At 44.8% G+C, this 20,281-nt stretch overlaps 1 protein-coding gene across 1 annotated transcript in view; it reads left to right on the forward strand.

Annotated features, from left to right (window-relative positions):
• The window catches only part of PCNX4 (pecanex 4), a 140,401-nt gene that overhangs the window by 107,033 nt on the left and 13,087 nt on the right, over positions 1-20,281 (forward strand). Inside the window, exon 9 of the mRNA XM_082275719.1 lies at positions 5,430-5,533. Coding sequence (XP_082131845.1) covers positions 5,430-5,533 — 104 coding nt within the window. The remainder of the gene's footprint in view (positions 1-5,429; positions 5,534-20,281) is intronic.

Below are 20,281 nucleotides of genomic sequence, written 5' to 3' on the forward strand. Positions count from 1 at the left end.
TCAGAGATCAGCGACAAGCGGGACTGCGATATTGCAGCGGACAAATTGGACACCTAACTGACACTTTTGACACTTTTTGGGGACCAGTGACCCTAAAACAGTGATCAGTGCTACAAAATATGCACTGTCATTGTACCAATGACACTGGCTTGTACCAATGACAGGGGTTACCATCAGGGGGTTAATTGCGTGCCTAGGTTTTGCTTACTCACTGTGGGGGGAGGTGCTTTGACTAGGGGAAGGCAAAGATCTGTGTTCCTGCTTTGCCTTGTTTACTCAGGCAGACTGCCGTTCTGATTATGTCCCGAGCGATCGGCAGGTCCTGGTGGATATCTAGTCCTGATTGGCTCCTGCTGTGGCCAATGACAGTTTTAAGCGAGTAGCCAGCGGTGCGCTCGAGCCCCAGACCCCAAAGCTTCAGATCACCTTTGCTTCTTCCTGTTTGTTCTTTCTACAAACACTTTAAGGGCGGCCCATAAAGCAGCATCTGGTAATCTGCTCTGTCTGCAGCCACAAGCAAAACTGGGTTTTAGCTAGCATTTGACTCATCCCCCTTTGTTACATGTGACAACACTGGTGCTTTGTGATTTGCCACTCCGGTATCAGCACCACCACCATAGTGTGGGAGAGGGTGATCAGCCTTGTGTAAGTTCAACTCAACTAGAATCCTCATGGGACACATACAGGGCTTTTTCTCATTACTCCCAACAATAGGTGTGTGGGGGGGGGGGGGGGGGAGTATAGAGTATAAGCTACTGCAGAGGTTTTAAAGCTGAACTCTAGGAAAACATTTTAAGACACAGATGTAATACATATATGGAGCTATTAACTGTCCAAGGATTTCTATGTACAGTAGGTTTATCCAGTTCCGAGGTATACACAGTCTGGGCTGGGGTCAGTCAGTCTAGGCGCAAGGGAGAGGGCACAGGTATTCTGCTGTGTCAGTGAGGAATGAAGGAATATCCGCACACATCGATATCTAACCTGTTCTGCACAGGGGATGACTGCAACATCACCCACTCTACAGAGATGTGAGGGTGGCTCGGATCACCAGAGTTCAAACATCAGAGTTCCAAGCATTCCCCCCCTTAACTGTTGAACAGTGATACCCTTACATCAGCGTTCCCTTTTACATCACAATTTGTAGCATTCCACCTTACATCAGAGCCCGCAGTTTTTCCCTTTACATCAGGGTCCACATAGATCCCACTTCCACTGTAAAGGGGAACCCTGCGGACTCTGATGTAGGGGGAACCCTGCGGCCATGTTTATACAGCTGCTGCATCCCCATAGCGTAACATAGGCTGCCTGAGCACAGCAATAGCCACATTTAAAAAAAAAAAAACTGATTCACGATGTACAGGCCACAGCACCTATGTGAATGAGCCCTAAGACCTCATTTACACACAGAACATTATTTATTAACGCAGTACAGTTTTATCTTTTAGACTTAGCCCTGGTTCACTCCACTGTGGCTTTGAAATCATGCTACTTCAGCGTGACTTCAAAGCTGACTATCAGTGTGATTTCATGTGCGACTTGCTGACTTCTGAGCGACTTCATTTAACAAATGTTAATGCAAGTCTCATTGAAATTGCACAAAAATAATACAGGAACCTTTTTCAAAGTTGCCTCAACTCAAGTCAACAGTTTGTATTGTTCCGTTGCCGCAAATGTGGTGCGAATTGTCATGTGACTTTGAACTATCAAGATGCATGACAAGACACGCTTGTGTGAACCAGGGCTTGGTAGGAATTTTGTAAGTTATGTTGTGTTCTGTTTGTGTCCACTAATAATGATTTTAGTGTATTTTTTGTGAAAACAGTGCACATTTCCCCCCCTCCCCCGGCATGGATGGTATACGCCATGCTTGAGCAGAGGATGGCTCCATGTCCCGCCGGAGGCTCTCTTCCCTGAGCCAGCCCTGTTGAGCCAGTTCAGGAACCTGGATTCGGTGCAGCAGGTGCTGTCTAGTCCAACCCGCCCAGTGAGCAGAGCTTCAGCCTGGGATGAGGGTCAGTAGGAGACATGGAACAGGGAGAGCGGGAGAGGGGCTAAGTTGCTGCTGCACCATGGGCCCCTAGGTTGTACTTGCTCCCTGGGCCAAAAGTTGCCAGTTAGCCCCAGTTGGATAGATATAATAAAACACTTTCTATAGTATGTTTAAAAGACCAAAATAAGATACATTTATTGTTAAATCATACACTTTAGGTTTAGAAGTGCCTGCTTTCCTACCATTCTCACTTTTGTGTATTGTCATGACAAAGTCATTTTAACGCAACTCCATGAGCCATTTTTTAAATGTCAGTGACCAGCTTGTGTTACCATTATCTTTTACAATGCTGGACAGATGCCAGGCCTCTGACATCAACCGATGTTCATAGTTTAAAGTTTCTTTAACACAATATAACCTCTGCTTTAAGTCGTTCCCGTAAACCATGAATATTTTACTTGTACATACCTGTCTACAGAAGATAACGGAATATACAAGTGAAACTGAGAATTAGACTGGCTGACACACTTGTTTGATGAAAGGGTTTGACTTTCATAATTATGTTGTTTTCCAAGTGGTTTACTTGTGTTTCCATGGAGTGTTGCCACAGCACATGAAGAAAGTATGGCAATCAGGCAGGAAGTGGCACTCTTGTGTTCCCAGACATGTTCTCAATGCTAGGAATAGCAGCCACCGAGATTTTATTACACACGGCACTCCTGTCACATAAGATTTAGTTCTTCTTTCTTCCCTGCCATATAATAAATAAAATTATTTGTTGTACAGTGAGGATCTACTAACATCAAGTACACATTTAAATGTCCTAGTCAGCCTCCTCAAGAAAAAATATTAACTGAATAAGTTGCAGTATGGGTGCTTAACCACTTTCCTACCAAGGTAATTTTTTTCATTTTTCGCACACTTTTTTTGCTACAAATTACTTTAAACCCCAAAAATATATTTGTTGGAAGCAGAGACCCTGTGGAATAAAATAGTGGCAGTTGCAATTTCTTTTTATATTGCACGATATCTGCGTAAGTGTTAATTGAACGCATATTTTTAGGAAAGAATACAGTAAAAATTTTAGTGCACACAACCATAATATAATCAATTTTTAGTAAAATATAAAACATAGGGTTGCATAAGTTAAATGGCAACCAAACAGATCAATCCTTAACCACTTGCTTACTGAGCACTTTTACCCCCTTCCTGCTAAGGTCAATTCTCCGTGCTGTCGCACTTTGACTGGCAGTTGCGTGACCATGCAGCACTGTACCTATATGACATTTTTATCATTGTTTTCACACAAATAGAGCTTTCTTTTGGTGGTATTTAATTTTTTTGCTAAATAAATGAAAAAAGACCAAAATATTTTTAAAAGTTTCTGTTATAAAATTTTGTAAACAGGTAATTTTTCTCCTTCACTGATGTACGCAGATAAGGCTGCACTGATGGGCACTGATAAGTGGCACTGATGGGCACTAATAGACAGCATTGACGGGCACTGATAGGCTGAACTGATGAGGTACTAATTGGGAGCACTGATGTGCACTGTTGGGGCTGAACTGGATCAGTCTCCTTAATATCAGTGCAGATGTCCCCTTTCACACTAGCCGATTACCGCCTGTCTCCTCTCCTCAAGCTGTGACAAGCTTTTTGTTTAATTTGCCCAGGATGCTTGTTGTTGATAATTTTTCTGTAAGGAGCACAGCAACTGTTTAAGTAAAACAAGATACAGTATATATTATGTAAGTTTAATGTCCTGTTTTCCTGAGTGACTGGAGTTTTCCTTTAAAGTATATCTAAATGCAAAATAACCACTTAAGCCCCGGAAGATTTTACCCCCTTCCTGACCAGGGCCTATTTTGCGATTCGGCACTGCGTTGCTTTAACAGACAATTGCGCGATCGTGCGACACTGTACCTAAACGAATTTCACGTCCTTTTTTTCCCACAAACAGAGCTTTCTTTTGCTGGTATTTGATCACCTGTGCGATTTTTTGATCATGCGCTATAAACAAAAAAAGAGCGTCAATTTTGCAAAAATAACAATATTTTTCACATTTTTTTATATGAAATTCCCAAAAAAAATGTAAAAATCAAAATTTTTTAACATTTTAGGCCAATTTGTTTTATGCTACCTATGTTTGGTAAAAAAAAATCGCAAAAAGCGTATTTTGATTGGTTTGCGCAAAAGTTATTGCATTTACTAACTAAAGGAAAGATTTTTGGCATTTTTATTGTTTTTTTTTTTTAACGAGTAATGGCGGCGATCTGCGATTTTTTTTTTTGTGGGACTGCGACATTGCGGTGGACAGATCGGACCCTTGACTGACATTTTTGACACTTTTGGGGTTACCAGTGACATTACTACAGTAATCAGTGCTATACATATGCACTGTTACTGTAAAAATTACACTGGGAGGGAAGGGGTTAACTTTATTGGAGAGGGAGGGGTTAAGTGTGTCCCTAGGGGCGTGTTTCTAACTGTGATTGGATGTGGCTACTTGTGTAAGAACAGAGATCAACGGTCCTACATAGTACAACCGTGTGATCTCCATTCTTACACAGGGGAGAATGACAGGCGGCTGTGTTTACATTAGCCGCCTGCCTTTCTCCCGCTCTAACGGATGATCGCGAGTGCCCGGCGGACATCGGGTCCGCCGGGCACACGCGCGGGGGGGTCCGTGAGCGAGCGGGAGCGCGCCTCCGGCGGCGCGCCCTCGCTCCCCAGAGCCTCACAGGCTAGTGACGTAGACCTACGTCGTTTTGCCTTTGAGGGGCTGACTGCCGACGTAGATCTGCATTAGGCAGTCAGCAAGTGGTTAAAGTAGGGAAAGGTGAAGACCCTGTTGTTTTTTGCCATCAGTATCAAATTGAGGGGGTTTCTCTTTGCTTCCTGTTCTGAAGATACAATAGAAAGGGAAAGGAAATCCCTCCAAAGTAAGGGGAAATCCCCTCCTACATGGTTGCCATCAGAACAGGTGTCTCCATTGGATTATTTCATTCTGTTCCTGTCCTAGCGATTAACTATAAAATGGATTACCGATTAGGCCTCATGCACACTGGACGTTATCAAAACGGGGGGTTCTGGGGTTTTTTTTGCAGCCAGAAAATGCTCCTGACAAAAACTACAAATAACAGCCTATGTGTGCATGGACACATAGGATTACATGCCAGGGAGTTTACTGGCTGCAGAAAAAACGCCTGACGCCAAAAACAGCGGCTGTAAAAATGTCCAGTAAACATGAGGCCTTTCTTTCATTGTCAGAGAAAGGGTGAATCTACCAATGGTGGACACCAACTCTATACAAATAAAAATAAAAATATTGGCTTTAAATATACTTTTAAATGATCTTTTTGCAGCATTGGCATACAATTTATGTTGCGAAAGATTATTTATGTTTAATTCTAACATTTATGCTTTCTTTTAACAGGTGTGGTTATTCCAGGATCACACTTCCTTTGTCGTTTTCAAGATCGATTAATATGGCTGCTGATTCTTGAAAGGGGCTATACTTACTGCTGTGTAAATGTAAAGGTAAATATTTTAACTGTGATCTGTATTTTCAGAACCTGCTTAAACTGACATTCTTGGGATGCATTATAAGCTGAATAGTAAAAATGTGGATGATTACACATTAGCTCTAGCAGAAGCACCATAGCTAGAAAGCTAAGCACATTCAATTCTTCTTAAAATAAATATATTTTTCTAAATTTAAATATTCTATTTGGTTCTAAAAAATAAATGGTAAATATATGGTGATTTATTTTTAATCAAATGTACAGCATATGTGAAAACCCACTTGCAGACACAAGTGACTAGAAAGTTCAGAATGTAAAGACCACTTAAAGCGGAGTTCTGGCCTCGGGGGTCAATTTGAGCTAAAAATATCCCCGGGACAGTCAGGGCTAGTACATTCCATAATGGATAGCCTCTGAACTGTCCCGGGTCGCACTTACCAGTAAGAAGAAATACTTACCTTGAAAATTTCTTCTCCAGCGCTGCCATCTCAGGTATGGGCAGCTGAAGCCGCAGCGTCCCTCTTCGTGTCCTCTTCGTGACGTCGGAGTCCCACAATGCACTGCACCGGCCCCGCCCGTCACTTCCGGTGCAGCGCGGCATCCCTGCACAGCTTCTGGGCATGCCCAGAAGCTGTTTAGCAGTGAATACCGCGCCTGCACCAGAAGTGACGAGCGGGGCCGGTGCAGGCGCATTGATTTCTGGGAGCGATGACGTTCAGCTCCCAGGAATCATCGCAAACCAGAAGTGACGGTGCAGGCTGCAGCCGCAGAGGGAGGAAGTGGAAGGAAGGTGAGTATATTTTCTTCTATAATAAGGTAAGTGACCAAAAAAAAAAAAAAAATTGCCATTATCCATTTCTTTTTCAGGTTCCCCTTAGCAAGCGGATGGCCCAAAATCGATTTTATCGATTTTGAGGCCGGAACTCCACTTTAATGGCTCAGAGGAGGGACACCCGCTCTTTCTCACTGCTAGCAAAGACAGGGCAATTTGCCTTATAGGCAGTTACACACATGCTGCTAACCAGCATATAGGAAGCATTGATGCACTTTGTTATTTTTTTTTTTTTAACTAGAGATATTTTGGTAGAGTGTAACCGTAGCCAAAATGTTTCTTTTGGGAATGAGGGTTTCGAAACTTTTGGCTGATTTTTTTTCCTGTTTTTTCCCCTAACTTCCTTTTTTTGGTGTAAATGGAAAATTGTATCAAATACTGAAATTGTCCTTTCCTGGCCCCAATCCATGGCAACATACATGTGATATAGCTCCGCTCCTATATCCACCCACAGGACCTGTTTAAATCTATAAAAGGAACACTAGCGCAACCTCCCCCATTCTCTGTAAAATAAACAAGATAAGGAGAAGAGGGTTCGTATGTTGCCATGGACTGGTGTCAGAAAAGGAAAATTACAGTAAGTAATGATACAATTTTCCTAATGCCAACATAGCAGCATACATGTGATAAATAACGAGCTAAGCAGTGAGGACCAAAATGTATAATCAAACTTTATTACAATAGACATGGAAGCTTGGACTGTCATTCTGTCCAAGTCCATTGACAACTGAGCCCCTGGATCTTCCCTGTAGCGCCTGAGGCAGATATCTCCATAGACATTTTGCATGCGCTGCCCTGAACTTAAAGATGTCAAAATGGACCCCGCTGAATGAGCCTCTGTCACTTCTGGAGACTCTTGCCTGGCCGCACTGTAAGTTTTCTGGATGACCTTGACACTCTAAGATGACAAGTTTTTGCTGTAGCTTCTTCCTCTAATCTTGCCTGATTAAAACACAAACAACCTTCTGGAGGATTTTAACTAGTAAGCAGCTTGAAGATAGGCATTTTAGACACTTCGCATATCAGCGTGTGTAAGTTAGGTACTGTCTCTGCTAGAAAGGATGAAACCGCCACTTTGTTTGTAAGATGAAAACAGAAGCCACCTTGGGAACAAAGGGCCCTAGGCCTCAACTTTTCCGGAAGGAGTAAGATGTAGGACTCAAGTGCTTGCAGTTCCAATGCTCTATCCTTGAAGTTATTGCCTGAAGTTATCGAGGGACACTGCCTCTTAAGTGATGTTCTACTGATGACTGCTTTCTGGTGATGCAAACAGAGTCCTCCCAAAAAAATACAGAACCAGAATAAAAACTCACTGGGTAACTTTATTCTTCTTCATGGCAAAGTCTCAGTACCGACCTCCTGAAGTATTCTCCTAGCAGCTCACATGCCTATTTTCCCTGGTGAAAGCTTTAATGGCTGAAATTTAAACCCTTAAGGAACTAGGCTGAGCCCCAAATCTAGATCCATGTAAAGAAATTTCAGCAACTGGGCAACCTCCGAGTTGCGAGGATCAAAATACTGCTCAGTGTAACGCTCTTGCGTTTTATGTATGGTGTGGATTTACAGCTGCAGAAATATTCCACTTCCGTAGTCATGTAGAGAAACGCTGAGACACCAATCCCAACTCCCAAGACTCATCATGTGTGGATGATCTCAATTCAGCATACAAATATACACACTCAATAAGAAGTTCCTGGAGTGATCTATGTATATAGTAGTATAGAGGTGATAGGCTGAAGAGACAGGTTGAGTAGAGACGATAGGTGACAGACACTTGAGAGGAATGTTCTTGAGAATGAGATAGTAACAGGTGGGATGCAGATAGGTTAGCAATCATGTATGGTAGTAGATGATAGGATAGCAGATGACATACAGAAGAGACTAACCCAGTGCAAGAGCAGATGATAGTAGGCTCAAGAGCTAGCAATCTAGATAGTGCAGATGTAGTAACAGTCCTTAGTATGCAGAGCTAGACAGTGTAAGCTTTAGTATGAAGGTTATTGAGGTTTCCCCTGTGGGGTACTTATCACTAGTAGCAATGTAGCAGAGGAGAGGTTCGACAAGAGCGGATGATCCGGTAGCGGGATACAGGGATCAGCGCAGCGTGGTTCCGACAGCGAGGTATGCTTGCAAGCATGAGAGCTTCAAGACAGGTTAGCATCAAGGCACATCTAGGCACACAGCAGGTTGAACGAACACATGTGAGTGAAAGCTGGTGATTTAAATAGCTGTTCAGTCCGGCGCCTCATGATGATGTCAGCACTCTTAAAGGGAAACACACCTATATGTGCTTCATCTATCTAGGTAGATGGAACGCACCCGGAAATGATGTGATAGGAGGCACTGAGAGTGCCAGAACCTTACAGTACCCCCCCCCCCCCCCGTAAGGCCGGCTCCGGAAGGCCTCTAAGGCTGGTTGTCAATATAAGAATCGGAAAAAGCTGGTTGCCGATATGAGAATCGGATAAGACTGGTTGCCGATACGAGAATCGGATAAGACTGGTTGCCGATACGAGAATCGGATAAGACTGGTTGCCGATACGAGAATCGGATAAGACTGGTTGCCGATACGAGAATCGGATAATACTGGTTGCCGATACGAGAATCGGATAACACTGGTTGCCGATACGAGAATCGAATAATACTGGTTGCCGATACGAGAATCGGATAAGACTGGTTACCGATATGAGAATCGGATAAGACTGGTTGCCGATGCGAGAATCGGATAAGACTGGTTGCCGATGCGAGAATCGGATAAGACTGGTTGCCGATGCGAGAATCGGATAAGACTAGTTGCCGATGTGAGAATCGGATAAGATTGGTTGCCGATATGAGAATCGGATCAGGTTGGTAACCGATCTGAGAATCGGATCACTTGTTGCCGATATGAAAATCGGATCAGGTTGGTAACCGATGTGAGAATCGGATCACTTGTTGCTGATATGAGAATCGGATCAGGTTGGTAACCGATCTGAGAATCGGATAGGACTTGTTGCCGATACGAGAATCGGATCAGGTTGGTAACCGATGTGAGAATCGGATCACTTGTTGCCGATATGAGAATCGGATCAGGTTGGTAACCGATCTGAGAATCGGATAGGACTTGTTGCCGATACGAGAATCGGATCAGGTTGGTAACCGATGTGAGAATCGGATCACTTGTTGCCGATATGAGAATCCGATCAGGTTGGTAACGGATGTGAGAATCGGATCACTTGTTGCCGATATGAGAATCCGATCAGGTTGGTAACCGATGTGAGAATCGGATCACTTGTTGCCGATATGAGAATCCGATCAGGTTGGTACCCGATGTGAGAATCGGATCACTTGTTGCCGATATGAGAATCGGATCACTTGTTGTTAGGGTGTCTGCTACATGAACCCCTCACTAGAATCGGACACATAACCATCCGAAGTAGTCATAGCAACCAATGCTTCTTCAAACATCCTCAGATCCTTCCTACATACCACCGTGCCATTAGAAGCGCGTACGCAGTCAGGTGCAAGAATCTCAATGTTTTCATTGGAAGCTAGAAATGTGCTTGCAAAAAGAGTAGTATCTATACCAACATCTGCCAATTTCTGGGTGTCCTTTTCTGATATAGAACGGGGACAGGGCTGGCGACAGCCTTGGTAATTTCCAGGCTGTTTTTCAGGGAAGACAGTTCGGATTCGCCTGGCCTCCATTGGGAGAGCCTTAGGCCTATGGGGTCGGGTTGGGCAGGATGTAATGAAATGTCCCCCTTCTCCACAATAAAAACAAAGGCCACAGATTCTCCTGTGATCTTTCTTTTTTTGTAAGGACAACTTAGTATGTAAGGCACCAATCTCCATAGGCTCCTCATCCATCTCTGTAGGATCAGGGTTCAAATAAGATGTGTCAGAGTGACAAGGCTGACTGTTTAAGGCAGGCTTGGACCATGACCAGGCAGGATCACCATATTCATTTGGTTTCCTTTTTTCCCTAGGTAGCCGGGGTCTGCGGTTACCTGGAGCAGGTTTAGGAGTAGATTTTTGGGAGGGGAGACACTGGGAGTGCATCGCAATTGCAAATGATTCCCAATTGTCTAGGATCTGACTTTTTTCTTGCAGTTTCTGGTATGCCCACGTTTTCATTTTGCCAGAAAGCAAATTAATGGCAGCATGCACTTTAATAAAGTCATTATGATAGGTCCTAGGCTTAAGGATAAATAGGAGCTCACAATCCATACGAAAAAAAAGAAAAGAGGAACGGGAACCATCAAACCTGTCTGGTAGAAGGACAAGAGGTTCTGGGGGTTGAGCAGCAGTAGGCTGTGTCAGTCTGGCCACCTGCTGCGTCAGAGCCTGATTGTCTTCTTTTAATTCAGTAAGTGCGTGTATTAACGCAGTTACTTGTTGTGTTAACTGTGTCACCTGAGTGGTCATTTCTGCTGAATCCATTTTATCTGGTTCGTTCAATCTAACGCTCCTGCGTTTTATGTATGATGTGGATTTACAGCTGCAGAAATATTCCACTTCAGTAGTCATGTAGAGAAACGCTGAGACACCAATCCCAACTCCCAAGACTCATCATGTGTGGATGATCTCAATTCAGCATACAAATATACACACTCAATAAGAAGTTCCTGGAGTGATCTATGTATATAGTAGTATAGAGGTGATAGGCTGAAGAGACAGGTTGAGTAGAGACGATAGGTGACAGACACTTGAGAGGAATGTTCTTGAGAATGAGATAGTAACAGGTGGGATGCAGATAGGTTAGCAATCATGTATGGTAGTAGATGATAGGATAGCAGATGACATACAGGAGAGACTAACCCAGTGCAAGAGCAGATGATAGTAGGCTCAAGAGCTAGCAATCTAGATAGTGCAGATGTAGTAACAGTCCTTAGTATGCAGAGCTAGACAGTGTAAGCTTTAGTATGAAGGTTATTGAGGTTTCCCCTGTGGGGTACTTATCACTAGTAGCAATGTAGCAGAGGAGAGGTTCGACAAGAGCGGATGATCCGGTAGCGGGATACAGGGATCAGCGCAGCGTGGTTCCGACAGCGAGGTATGCTTGCAAGCATGAGAGCTTCAAGACAGGTTAGCATCAAGGCACATCTAGGCACACAGCAGGTTGAACGAACACATGTGAGTGAAAGCTGGTGATTTAAATAGCTGTTCAGTCCGGCGCCTCATGATGATGTCAGCACTCTTAAAGGGAAACACACCTATATGTGCTTCATCTATGTAGGTAGATGGAACGCACCCGGAAATGATGTGATAGGAGGCACTGAGAGTGCCAGAACCTTACACTCAGCTGCGAAGACTGTGAAACTTGTTCCAGACTTCAGAGTAAATAGCGTTTGTTGATCCCTTTCTGGAACCCTGCCACAATTAAACCACATCCATAAAACAGCCCAAGTCCTCCAATCCTACCCTCTCAATTTCCAGTCCATCTTGGGACAGGTGTTGTGTAAACACTAGTAGCTGAAGTGCTTGTTCTGGGCTAGGTTCCATGGCTAGGGTAAACTCAAGGCCTGTGGGCGAATTGGCATGCTTGCTATCACAATGAGACCCTCAGACAACAGTCTCCCCTGGAACTTCATGTCCAAAGGCAGTAGAGGAAAGACATCTGCTAGGTGGCTATTCCTTAGGTGAGTGAGAGCATCCACTTCCTCCACCAACGGTTAAGGGTAGCAAGAGAGGCACTTTGTGAATGGATGGTGATGCAAACAGGTTCGGCTGAGGGAGGCCCCATACTTGAGAGATATGGGCAAGATCTTCTGATAAAAGACCCATTCATTAGGAACCAAAAACACCTGTTGCAACAGTCCCTTTCACTATCCTGGGCGCCCAGAAGTTACACCACCTGTAGTCCCTGAAGATTATATTCAATCAGGGACATGATAGTTCCAGTTCTGTTGTAACTTGCCTTCGGTTCTCCTTTGTTTCTAAACGTATGATACCGCTGCTGTGTTGACCTCATGCAGAATAACCAGTCAAGCCTGAATGTGAGGCAATAGCGCACATAGTGTTAGCCCAACTGCTCAGATTTTCTGCTTTTTGAAGACTACCCTGACAGTAAACTCCACCTTCCGTCTTGCATTCTGAGATGACTGCAGGTGGTAATCCACCCTGTCAGGAAACTGCTCATCTGCTGGTGGCACTGTGGCTCCCAGATCCAAAGGGTGCAGTTCCAGTGTCCACAAGGGGGTGTCTCTCAGCAGCCTGAAGCTTACATCACCAGTCATCACCTGGTGTTTGTTGCAGGAAGTATATTTAAGCTCTGTCTGTGCTTCTCCTGTTTCCTTGGTGTCTTCCTGCCTGCTCTATCTGTCTCCTGCTACCCTCTCCCTGTCCATCTTGTTCCCAGCGCCCTCTGCTTGATTTTCCGCATATGACCCTGGCTCTGTTAAGACTATGCTTCATATTCCCTGCTTTCTGTATATACTTGGATTGGGCAGTTGTTCATTGTGTCACTATTCGCTTGGTTCTCTGGTTTGCTTTACACAGTTTGGTATATTGGAAGTGCGTTTACATTTATGTTGTTCACTTATTTTTAAATAAATTATATTATTTCACACTTTGCTTGTGTCTGATATTCTCTGTGGCAGCCCACACATTTCTGGCCACACCTGTACCTGATACACCCTGTAGTACTGGCATTGGTGACAATGGTCCAGGATAATGAACATACCAGACAGGATTGAGTGAGGGTCCCCTGACATACCCATCACCAGAGGCTCCTGTGCATCTGAGGAGAAGCACTTTGAATCGGCTCAGGTGCTGCCTTCTGCATTGCAAAAAGGAAATTCTTTGGAACGTCCGGAGAATCCAATGTTCCCAGGGTAGCATAGGGATGCAAGACATCATCGTTTCAGGAGACCCTGCTTTGGGAAGCTGACAACTGATTGGCCCATTCTGAGAAGGAGGAGAAAGTACTTGCTTGAGAATTGAACTGGGCCTCCAGCTGTCTATCCAGCTAAAACTTCTCAGGCTGGCCAGAAGAATCCACTTTTGAACTAGTAGGTCATCTGGACGCTGAGCCAACAGTAGAATACCATCCAAGTAATGATGGATTCAAAGCACTCCACTTCCTCACAGGGGCTACACAGAGAATAGGACCTCCATAAAGGTCATCAGTGAGGTGAAGAGCTCTAAACGGAAGACACACAAACTGAAAATGTCCACCTGCCACCGAGACTAAGTTTCTTTAAATTCGACACTGGTCCTCGGTCTTTTTTGAACGAGACACAGAGGAGAATAAAACCCTGTAAATGAGGGAGGACTTAGAATTATTCCCTACTGCAGTTGTATAATATTGATATATTGAGAGAGGACCTCCACCTCCTGAGTGGTTTGTGCTATTCTGAAGCATGACGCAATGAATTGCATGGCTGAGTGTCTGGAGGTTGTTTCTGAAGCAAAGGCAGCTTTATGTTTCACTTGTTTGAGAAGTTCCTGGATGACATCACGACGTTCGAGAGGAACAAGGAAGTGCGGTAACCGATACTCAATATAGTATAGGGCTTCCGAACGTAATAAACAATGCTGGATATATATGATAGATATATATATACAGTATATATATATATATATATATATATATATATATATATATATATATATATATATAAAATGTGTGTGTGTGTATATATATATATATATATATATATATATATATATATGATATATGATTTAGCACCCATAAAATATATGTGTGGAGTTTTTTCGTGGCAAAGCAATAAAAGTTTTAGAAATGATAAGCACTATATTTAGTTTTTTTTTTTTTTTGCTTGCATGGTGCTGAGTGGAGTACAAGGAGGAGACATGTACCAGTCCATGTAAAATGAATAAGAGGATACATCCAAACATTACCCACAGTCAAGTAAAAGGGACAAAAAGTGTACTCTGACCGCACATAGTATGTGAGGTCTAATAGCTGAGGTAGGAGCACACCTGGTGGTGGTAACGCATGCAGTGGTTTATTTTTTTTAGCACACAAGGTGGAATATGATGTACAGAGGACTATAAAAGGACTTTTACTCAACCTTGAGTGTTGTGGCACATGGTTGGTTGGATTGTGTTTTTAGTATTGCACATGATATTCATGTCAGTAGTTGGATTTTGTTCTAATATTGCATAGGGTATTCAGTTCACACTAGCGCTGTACAAATTTCATTGAATTTATGATTGCAGTGATTAGTATGAGAGTCACATTGGGTGTATAGCAGCTATATTTCTTTACACTTTTTTATATCTTTTTAACTTTTTGCAAAGATATTAGCTTTTTTTTCAGATTTTCACTATACAAAGTTTTTTGAATACACCGGTTTGAACACTATCAAAAAGAAACCATAGCAGCTCCAAGATACATATAAATTTATTACTGGGCTTTACAGCCCTCTTCATTGTCACTGAATGCAGCACTGCCTTAGGGAAACATTGATGACCGCAAATGCTACTTTATCCACAAAATCAGTTGAGCACTTAAGCTCACTAAGAACACTAATAGCCTGCTCTTTCAGCAATTCATGGGTGATGGTAACCTCGAAATTCTGGGTGCCAACTGTATTGGGCTTGCCATGAAGTCCTGCGATCACTGGCTTACAAGCGCCCCCTGCCTCTGGACATGAATCCCTCAAATATCAGTCAATTCATTGATCAAGGACATAGCCAATGAAAAGAGAATCTTCCTTAGAAAGATTAACACGCCTGACAAAAAGCATTATGGTAGCGTCCACACCTTTGCAGTAGGGTGCAGTGCTGTAAAGTGTGTGTTACTGCAACACATGTTAAGTGTGTTAGCAAGTTGCAGTGCCGATCTTTTGACCAGAGAAGTGGTGTTTCCCTCCGGTGTAGGGTGTAATTTTGCCGCTGCTTACTTATGTAAAACTTCATTTCTCTAGCGCTCATTGACAGACGTAGTCCTCGGTGATACACCACCTTCGGGTTATGTTGCCTCCACAGGAGCAGGACTAGACAGGAAATTAAAAAGCTCTGGCCACACCCTAGGGGCAGTCCCAGAGGGTATATCCTCTCTCTCTCTGCCTCAGCAAATCAGTTATTTTCTGTCTAGTTAGGAGTAAGGACCTAGATACCTTGCTGGGATCTTAGGTCCTGGCAAGAATTTTTTCTTAAAGGATTTTTTAGACAGCTTTTTTTCTCCAGTGTTCCTGTGAGATCTTCAAGCAAGAAAGCTGAACTGGGCGACGGGCTGGATGTTGAGATCCGGTGGTCACCCCAGTTCAGCCTACGAGCGCGTGCAGGCCATAGCTCCGCGCTGGGTCGGCCGCGACAAAGTCCCATTAAAGGACTGACCCCGCGAGTTAAACGTCTCGCTGAAACGCCAAAGACCATGAGTCACGGCGTCCGTATCGGTCGACAGCCCTCCCGCCCCGGTGGAGAGGGGTACTGTAAGGAGTTGGTGCCCGCCTGGTTCTGGTATGGTGAGTAGTATGTTCCCCCTTTTCCCCTGACGGGTCTTGTGGTGAACGCGGGCCCCTCTCTGTATGGTAAGATAGAGTCCCTCTCTATCCTATAACATGACACAGATCCTCCTACTTTGAGTGTGATTTTATGTGCAAAAAGCCAGGAGGCTTGGTTTGGGAGCTAACAATCTAATTGTATACATGTTAAAAAGATGTAATCTGTGGCATTCTGGGAATCTTACGGTGATAAGAATAAGCTACCTACCAGTCAGAAGCCACGGACATGTAGACTGCCTTCCTAATCAGATCTCCAGCTATTAGCAGGCCTCCCGAATGGCCATGCGGTCCGCCAGGGCCGGTACCGCCAACCACGCCATATCCCCATGCAGAGAGAGTGTTGTGTGCCCTGCAGCACACCGCTATTCAGTACAGGCCACCGCCATTTTTTTTGCTGGATCGCACGAGCCGCCATTTTGGAGTAGCCTCGTGTCTCCAGCATGGGGGCGGCCATGTTTGAGGTGATCCAAACACCTCGTGGAGCTTGGGGGAGGCGCCGGAAGGCGTGCAGAGGGGCGGAGCCGCCTCCTTTCTTCCTGGGCAGCCAGCCAAAAGACTTCCTGTTTGTCAAGACAGCGCTGTAACCTGTTGCAGTTAAACTCTGAGCATCAAGTGGTGAGCCTGGGGGTCTATCTCTCTCTCTCTCTCGATCGATAGGGATCCCTAGCAGGTAACACTAAGGGGCTTTTTGTGGCGCTAGGGGTCTGAAAAAAAAAAAAAAAAAAAGTTTTTTATTTTTGAATTATATATCCAGGAAGTGACTGGAATTATCATGGACCCTGCCACACATATTCCCCCACCTGTTTCCCTCGAGGGGGCCACGGGACCGGCCGGTGCACAGAGTGTAGAGTCATTTACAGCAATTTTGGAGTCTATGGTGGCTCGGGTGGAGGCGGCCTGTCAGGGACGGGGGTCAAGGAAGCGACCCCCGCCTACCCCTATACTATCTGACACCTCTGACTCAGATTCAGAGATGGTCATTGCAGTTGCAGGTTCCTCTGCAAGGGCTGTTATCCCAGGTAAAGCCCCCTCAGACAGTGAGGAGGACGCTTCTTCTCCTGCTATAATTCAGGAAGAAGCATTGGTGGACGCACTAGTTGTGGCAGTGCAGGAAACCTTAAAACTTGAGGCTTTACCGGCAGAGGCAACTGAAACAGAGATTCCTTTTGGTACTAATAAGCCCATCAAAACGGTGAAGGTTTTTCCTGTACCCAAATGTTTCGGTAATCAGATTAAAGGAGAATGGGAGCATTCTAAACGTACCTTTACTATTTCCAAGCGTATTGCTAGACGCTATCCGTTTGAGGAATCCATCATTAAGAAATGGACGGTACCACCAGTGGTGGATCCACCTATTTCCAGGCTGAATAAAGCCACGGTTATCCCAGTGGAGGACACTTCGTCCTTTAAGGATCCGGTGGATCGAAAGATGGAAGCAGAGTCCCGCACCATCTTCTCTCTGATAGGGTCAGCATTTAGACCAGTAATTGTTATTGGTCTAGTTTCCCAGACACTTACGGAATGGGCGAAAATGGTACGCCAAGACCTTAGGGGAAAAGATATTCCCCAGGAGACATCTGATTTGATGGAACAGATTATACAAGGGCTACAGTTTATCTGTGACGCAGCCTTGGACACTATTCCCTTATTAGGGCATGCATCTATGTCAGCGGTGATCCTCAGACGTGTGCTGTGGTTAAAATGCTGGTCAGCTGACCAAGGTTCCAAGAAGACCTTGACAAATCTCCCTTTTCAGGGGAATCGTCTATTTGGGGCCAACCTAGATGAAATCATTAAGGATGCCACTGGGGGCAAGAGCACTTTTTTGCCACAGGCTGCTAAAGCTAAGGGACCTCGCAACAAGCGAGGACCTTTCTTTACCGCCCATAAAGGGCGCCCGGCTGGTACTAGCGGGAAAGGCAAGACTCCTCCAGGAGGGTTCAAGAAGGGCTGGTCGGACAAGCAGAGGACCAACCCAGCCAAACCCGAAGCAAAGGAGTACACAGCCTGAAGGTGCGCCCCCACCCGGTTTCAGGGTGGGGGGACGTTTTCACCGGTATTCAGGACATTAGATCGAGCATCAACCACTACTACCGGTGCGATTCTTCTCTTCCAACATTTAAGTACTACAGAAAGCGGTAGTTACCGTTCCCTGAATAGATCTTTTCCTTTACCTTTTCCTAAGATTAGTCCCTATACCTCACAGGAATCGGATCTGGTTGACCAGATAGGCCAAGTAGCCTCTAGTCGGGTGACTTCGGTCCCTGAGGTTCAACCAGAAAAGATCACCCTTCCTGTTAACAATCAGGTATCTGATAAATGTGTGGGAACAGAAAACGACCAGACTTTCTCGGATGGTCGGGGCCAGATACCTCTAGGGACGCCTGGTTCAGATTCTATCAGCGCCAGTGGTCCTAGAAATTCTAGGCTGGCCTCCTCAAGCCGGCCTGGCCGACTTGAACATGCTAGTCGCAGACGTTCCGTGGGAACTTCGTCTCAGGGAGTGTCTGTGGTCTCAAGGACCAATTTACCATCATGCTTTACAGTCGCTGGGTTTAATGGCTTGGCCATTGAGACCCAAGTACTGAAGGACAGAGGTTTGTCAGCTTCAGTCATTCCTACCCTTATTAAAGCAAGGAAAGCGACTTCCAGCAAGGTCTATTATCACACATGGAAGACTTATATTGCGTGGTGCGAATCTTTAGGATTTCCTCCACGTACCTATTCGGTGACTCGAATATTGGCCTTTTTGCAACAAGGGGTTGAGCAGAAGCTAGCCTTGAGCACCATCAAGGGTCAAGTTTCAGCATTAGCAATCTTCTTTCAGAAACCTTTAGCTACCAAGTCCTTGGTGCGGAATTTCATCCAGGGGGTGCGGCACCTGGCTCCACCAGTCCGCGCGCCCTTACCGCCCTGGGATCTTAATTTGGTTTTGTCGGTTCTACAGAAACCTCCCTTTGAAAACATCAGGGAGATTCCCTTGCTTACTTTATCCCAGAAGGTGGCCTTCCTGGTGGCTATTACTTCTGCTCGCAGGGTGTCAGAACTGGCTGCATTATCATGCCAGTCCCCATACCTAGTGATTCATAGGGATAAGGTAGTACTTCATCCTAAGCCATCTTTTCTTCCTAAGGTGGTTTCAGATTTTCATCTGAATGAAGATATTGTACTACCTTCCTTGTGTCCTCAGCCCAAGCATCATCGGGAACATGCATTGCATTCCTTAGATGTGGTTCGGGCAATCAGGGTATACCTGAAAGCTACGGAATCATTCCGTAAGACGGATTCACTTTTTGTGATCACGGATGGCCCCAGAAAGGGTTTGCCTGCATCTGCCGCGACCATTGCTAAATGGATTAGACAAACGGTGGTACAGGCTTATTCTATTAAGGGTCAGAGTCCTCCGTTCCCTGTTAGGGCGCACTCCACTCGAGCGCTCAGTACTTCCTGGGCCTTTCGCCATCAGGCGTCAGTGGTCCAGGTATGTAAGGCGGCCACCTGGTCGTCGGTACATACCTTTACAAAATTCTATAAAATTGATGACGGCATCGGCGGATGCCACATTTGGCCGCAAGGTTTTGCAGGCCGCAATTTGAGGAGACCGGTGGTCTACCTCGAGGGTTTTTTTCTGTTTGGAAAAAAAAAAAAAATTTTTCTCTTTTTTGTTGTCTCATCATTAAGGATGAGCATTGTAAACTTCTAGTTGACACCGGTTGGGCCTTCTAGATTGGGATTTGATTTCATTTTCCCACCCCTCAGTTGTGATACTGCTCTGGGACGTCCCGAAGGTGGTGTATCACCGAGGACTACGTCTGTCAATGAGCGCTAGAGAAAAATGGATTTTTGTAAGATCTTACCGTAAAATCCTTTTCTCTTAGCTCATTGACAGACGTAGTCCCCGCCCCTCTGTTTTTTGAGTTGGGTTGGGTTAAATCTCTAAAGACTGCTTTTTCACATAACTGATTTGCTGAGGCAGAGAGAGAGAGGATATACCCTCTGGGACTGCCCCTAGGGTGTGGCCAGAGCTTTTTAATTTCCTGTCTAGTCCTGCTCCTGTGGAGGCAACATAACCCGAAGGTGGTGTATCACCGAGGACTACGTCTGTCAATGAGCTAAGAGAAAAGGATTTTACGGTAAGATCTTACAAAAATCCATTTATCACTAGCGACTTTCCTCTTGGCCTCACCTTCCTATTCATTGGGGAGTATGGAAGGCTGTGCTTTGAAAACGTGAAGTATGTTCTGACTTCAAAGGCAGTCATCTGGGTCATCCCATTCCGGGCCTGCTTATCAGCCCTAATGAATGATGACCCAAGAGACACCTGTTTAGCCTCTTCAAAGAGGATGAGCGACCTTCTTCTACCTCAGGTGAAACCAGGTATAAGGCATAGGTCAATGGCTTGGATAAAGGTGCCCTCAGAGCTGGGAATAAAGATGACTGTAATAGTCCCAGGGCCTTCTTGATTAAGAGGGCTAAC

This window comes from Pelophylax lessonae, assembly GCF_965119305.1.
Source record: "Pelophylax lessonae genome assembly, chromosome: 13".
Taxonomy (NCBI): Eukaryota; Metazoa; Chordata; class Amphibia; order Anura; family Ranidae; genus Pelophylax; species Pelophylax lessonae.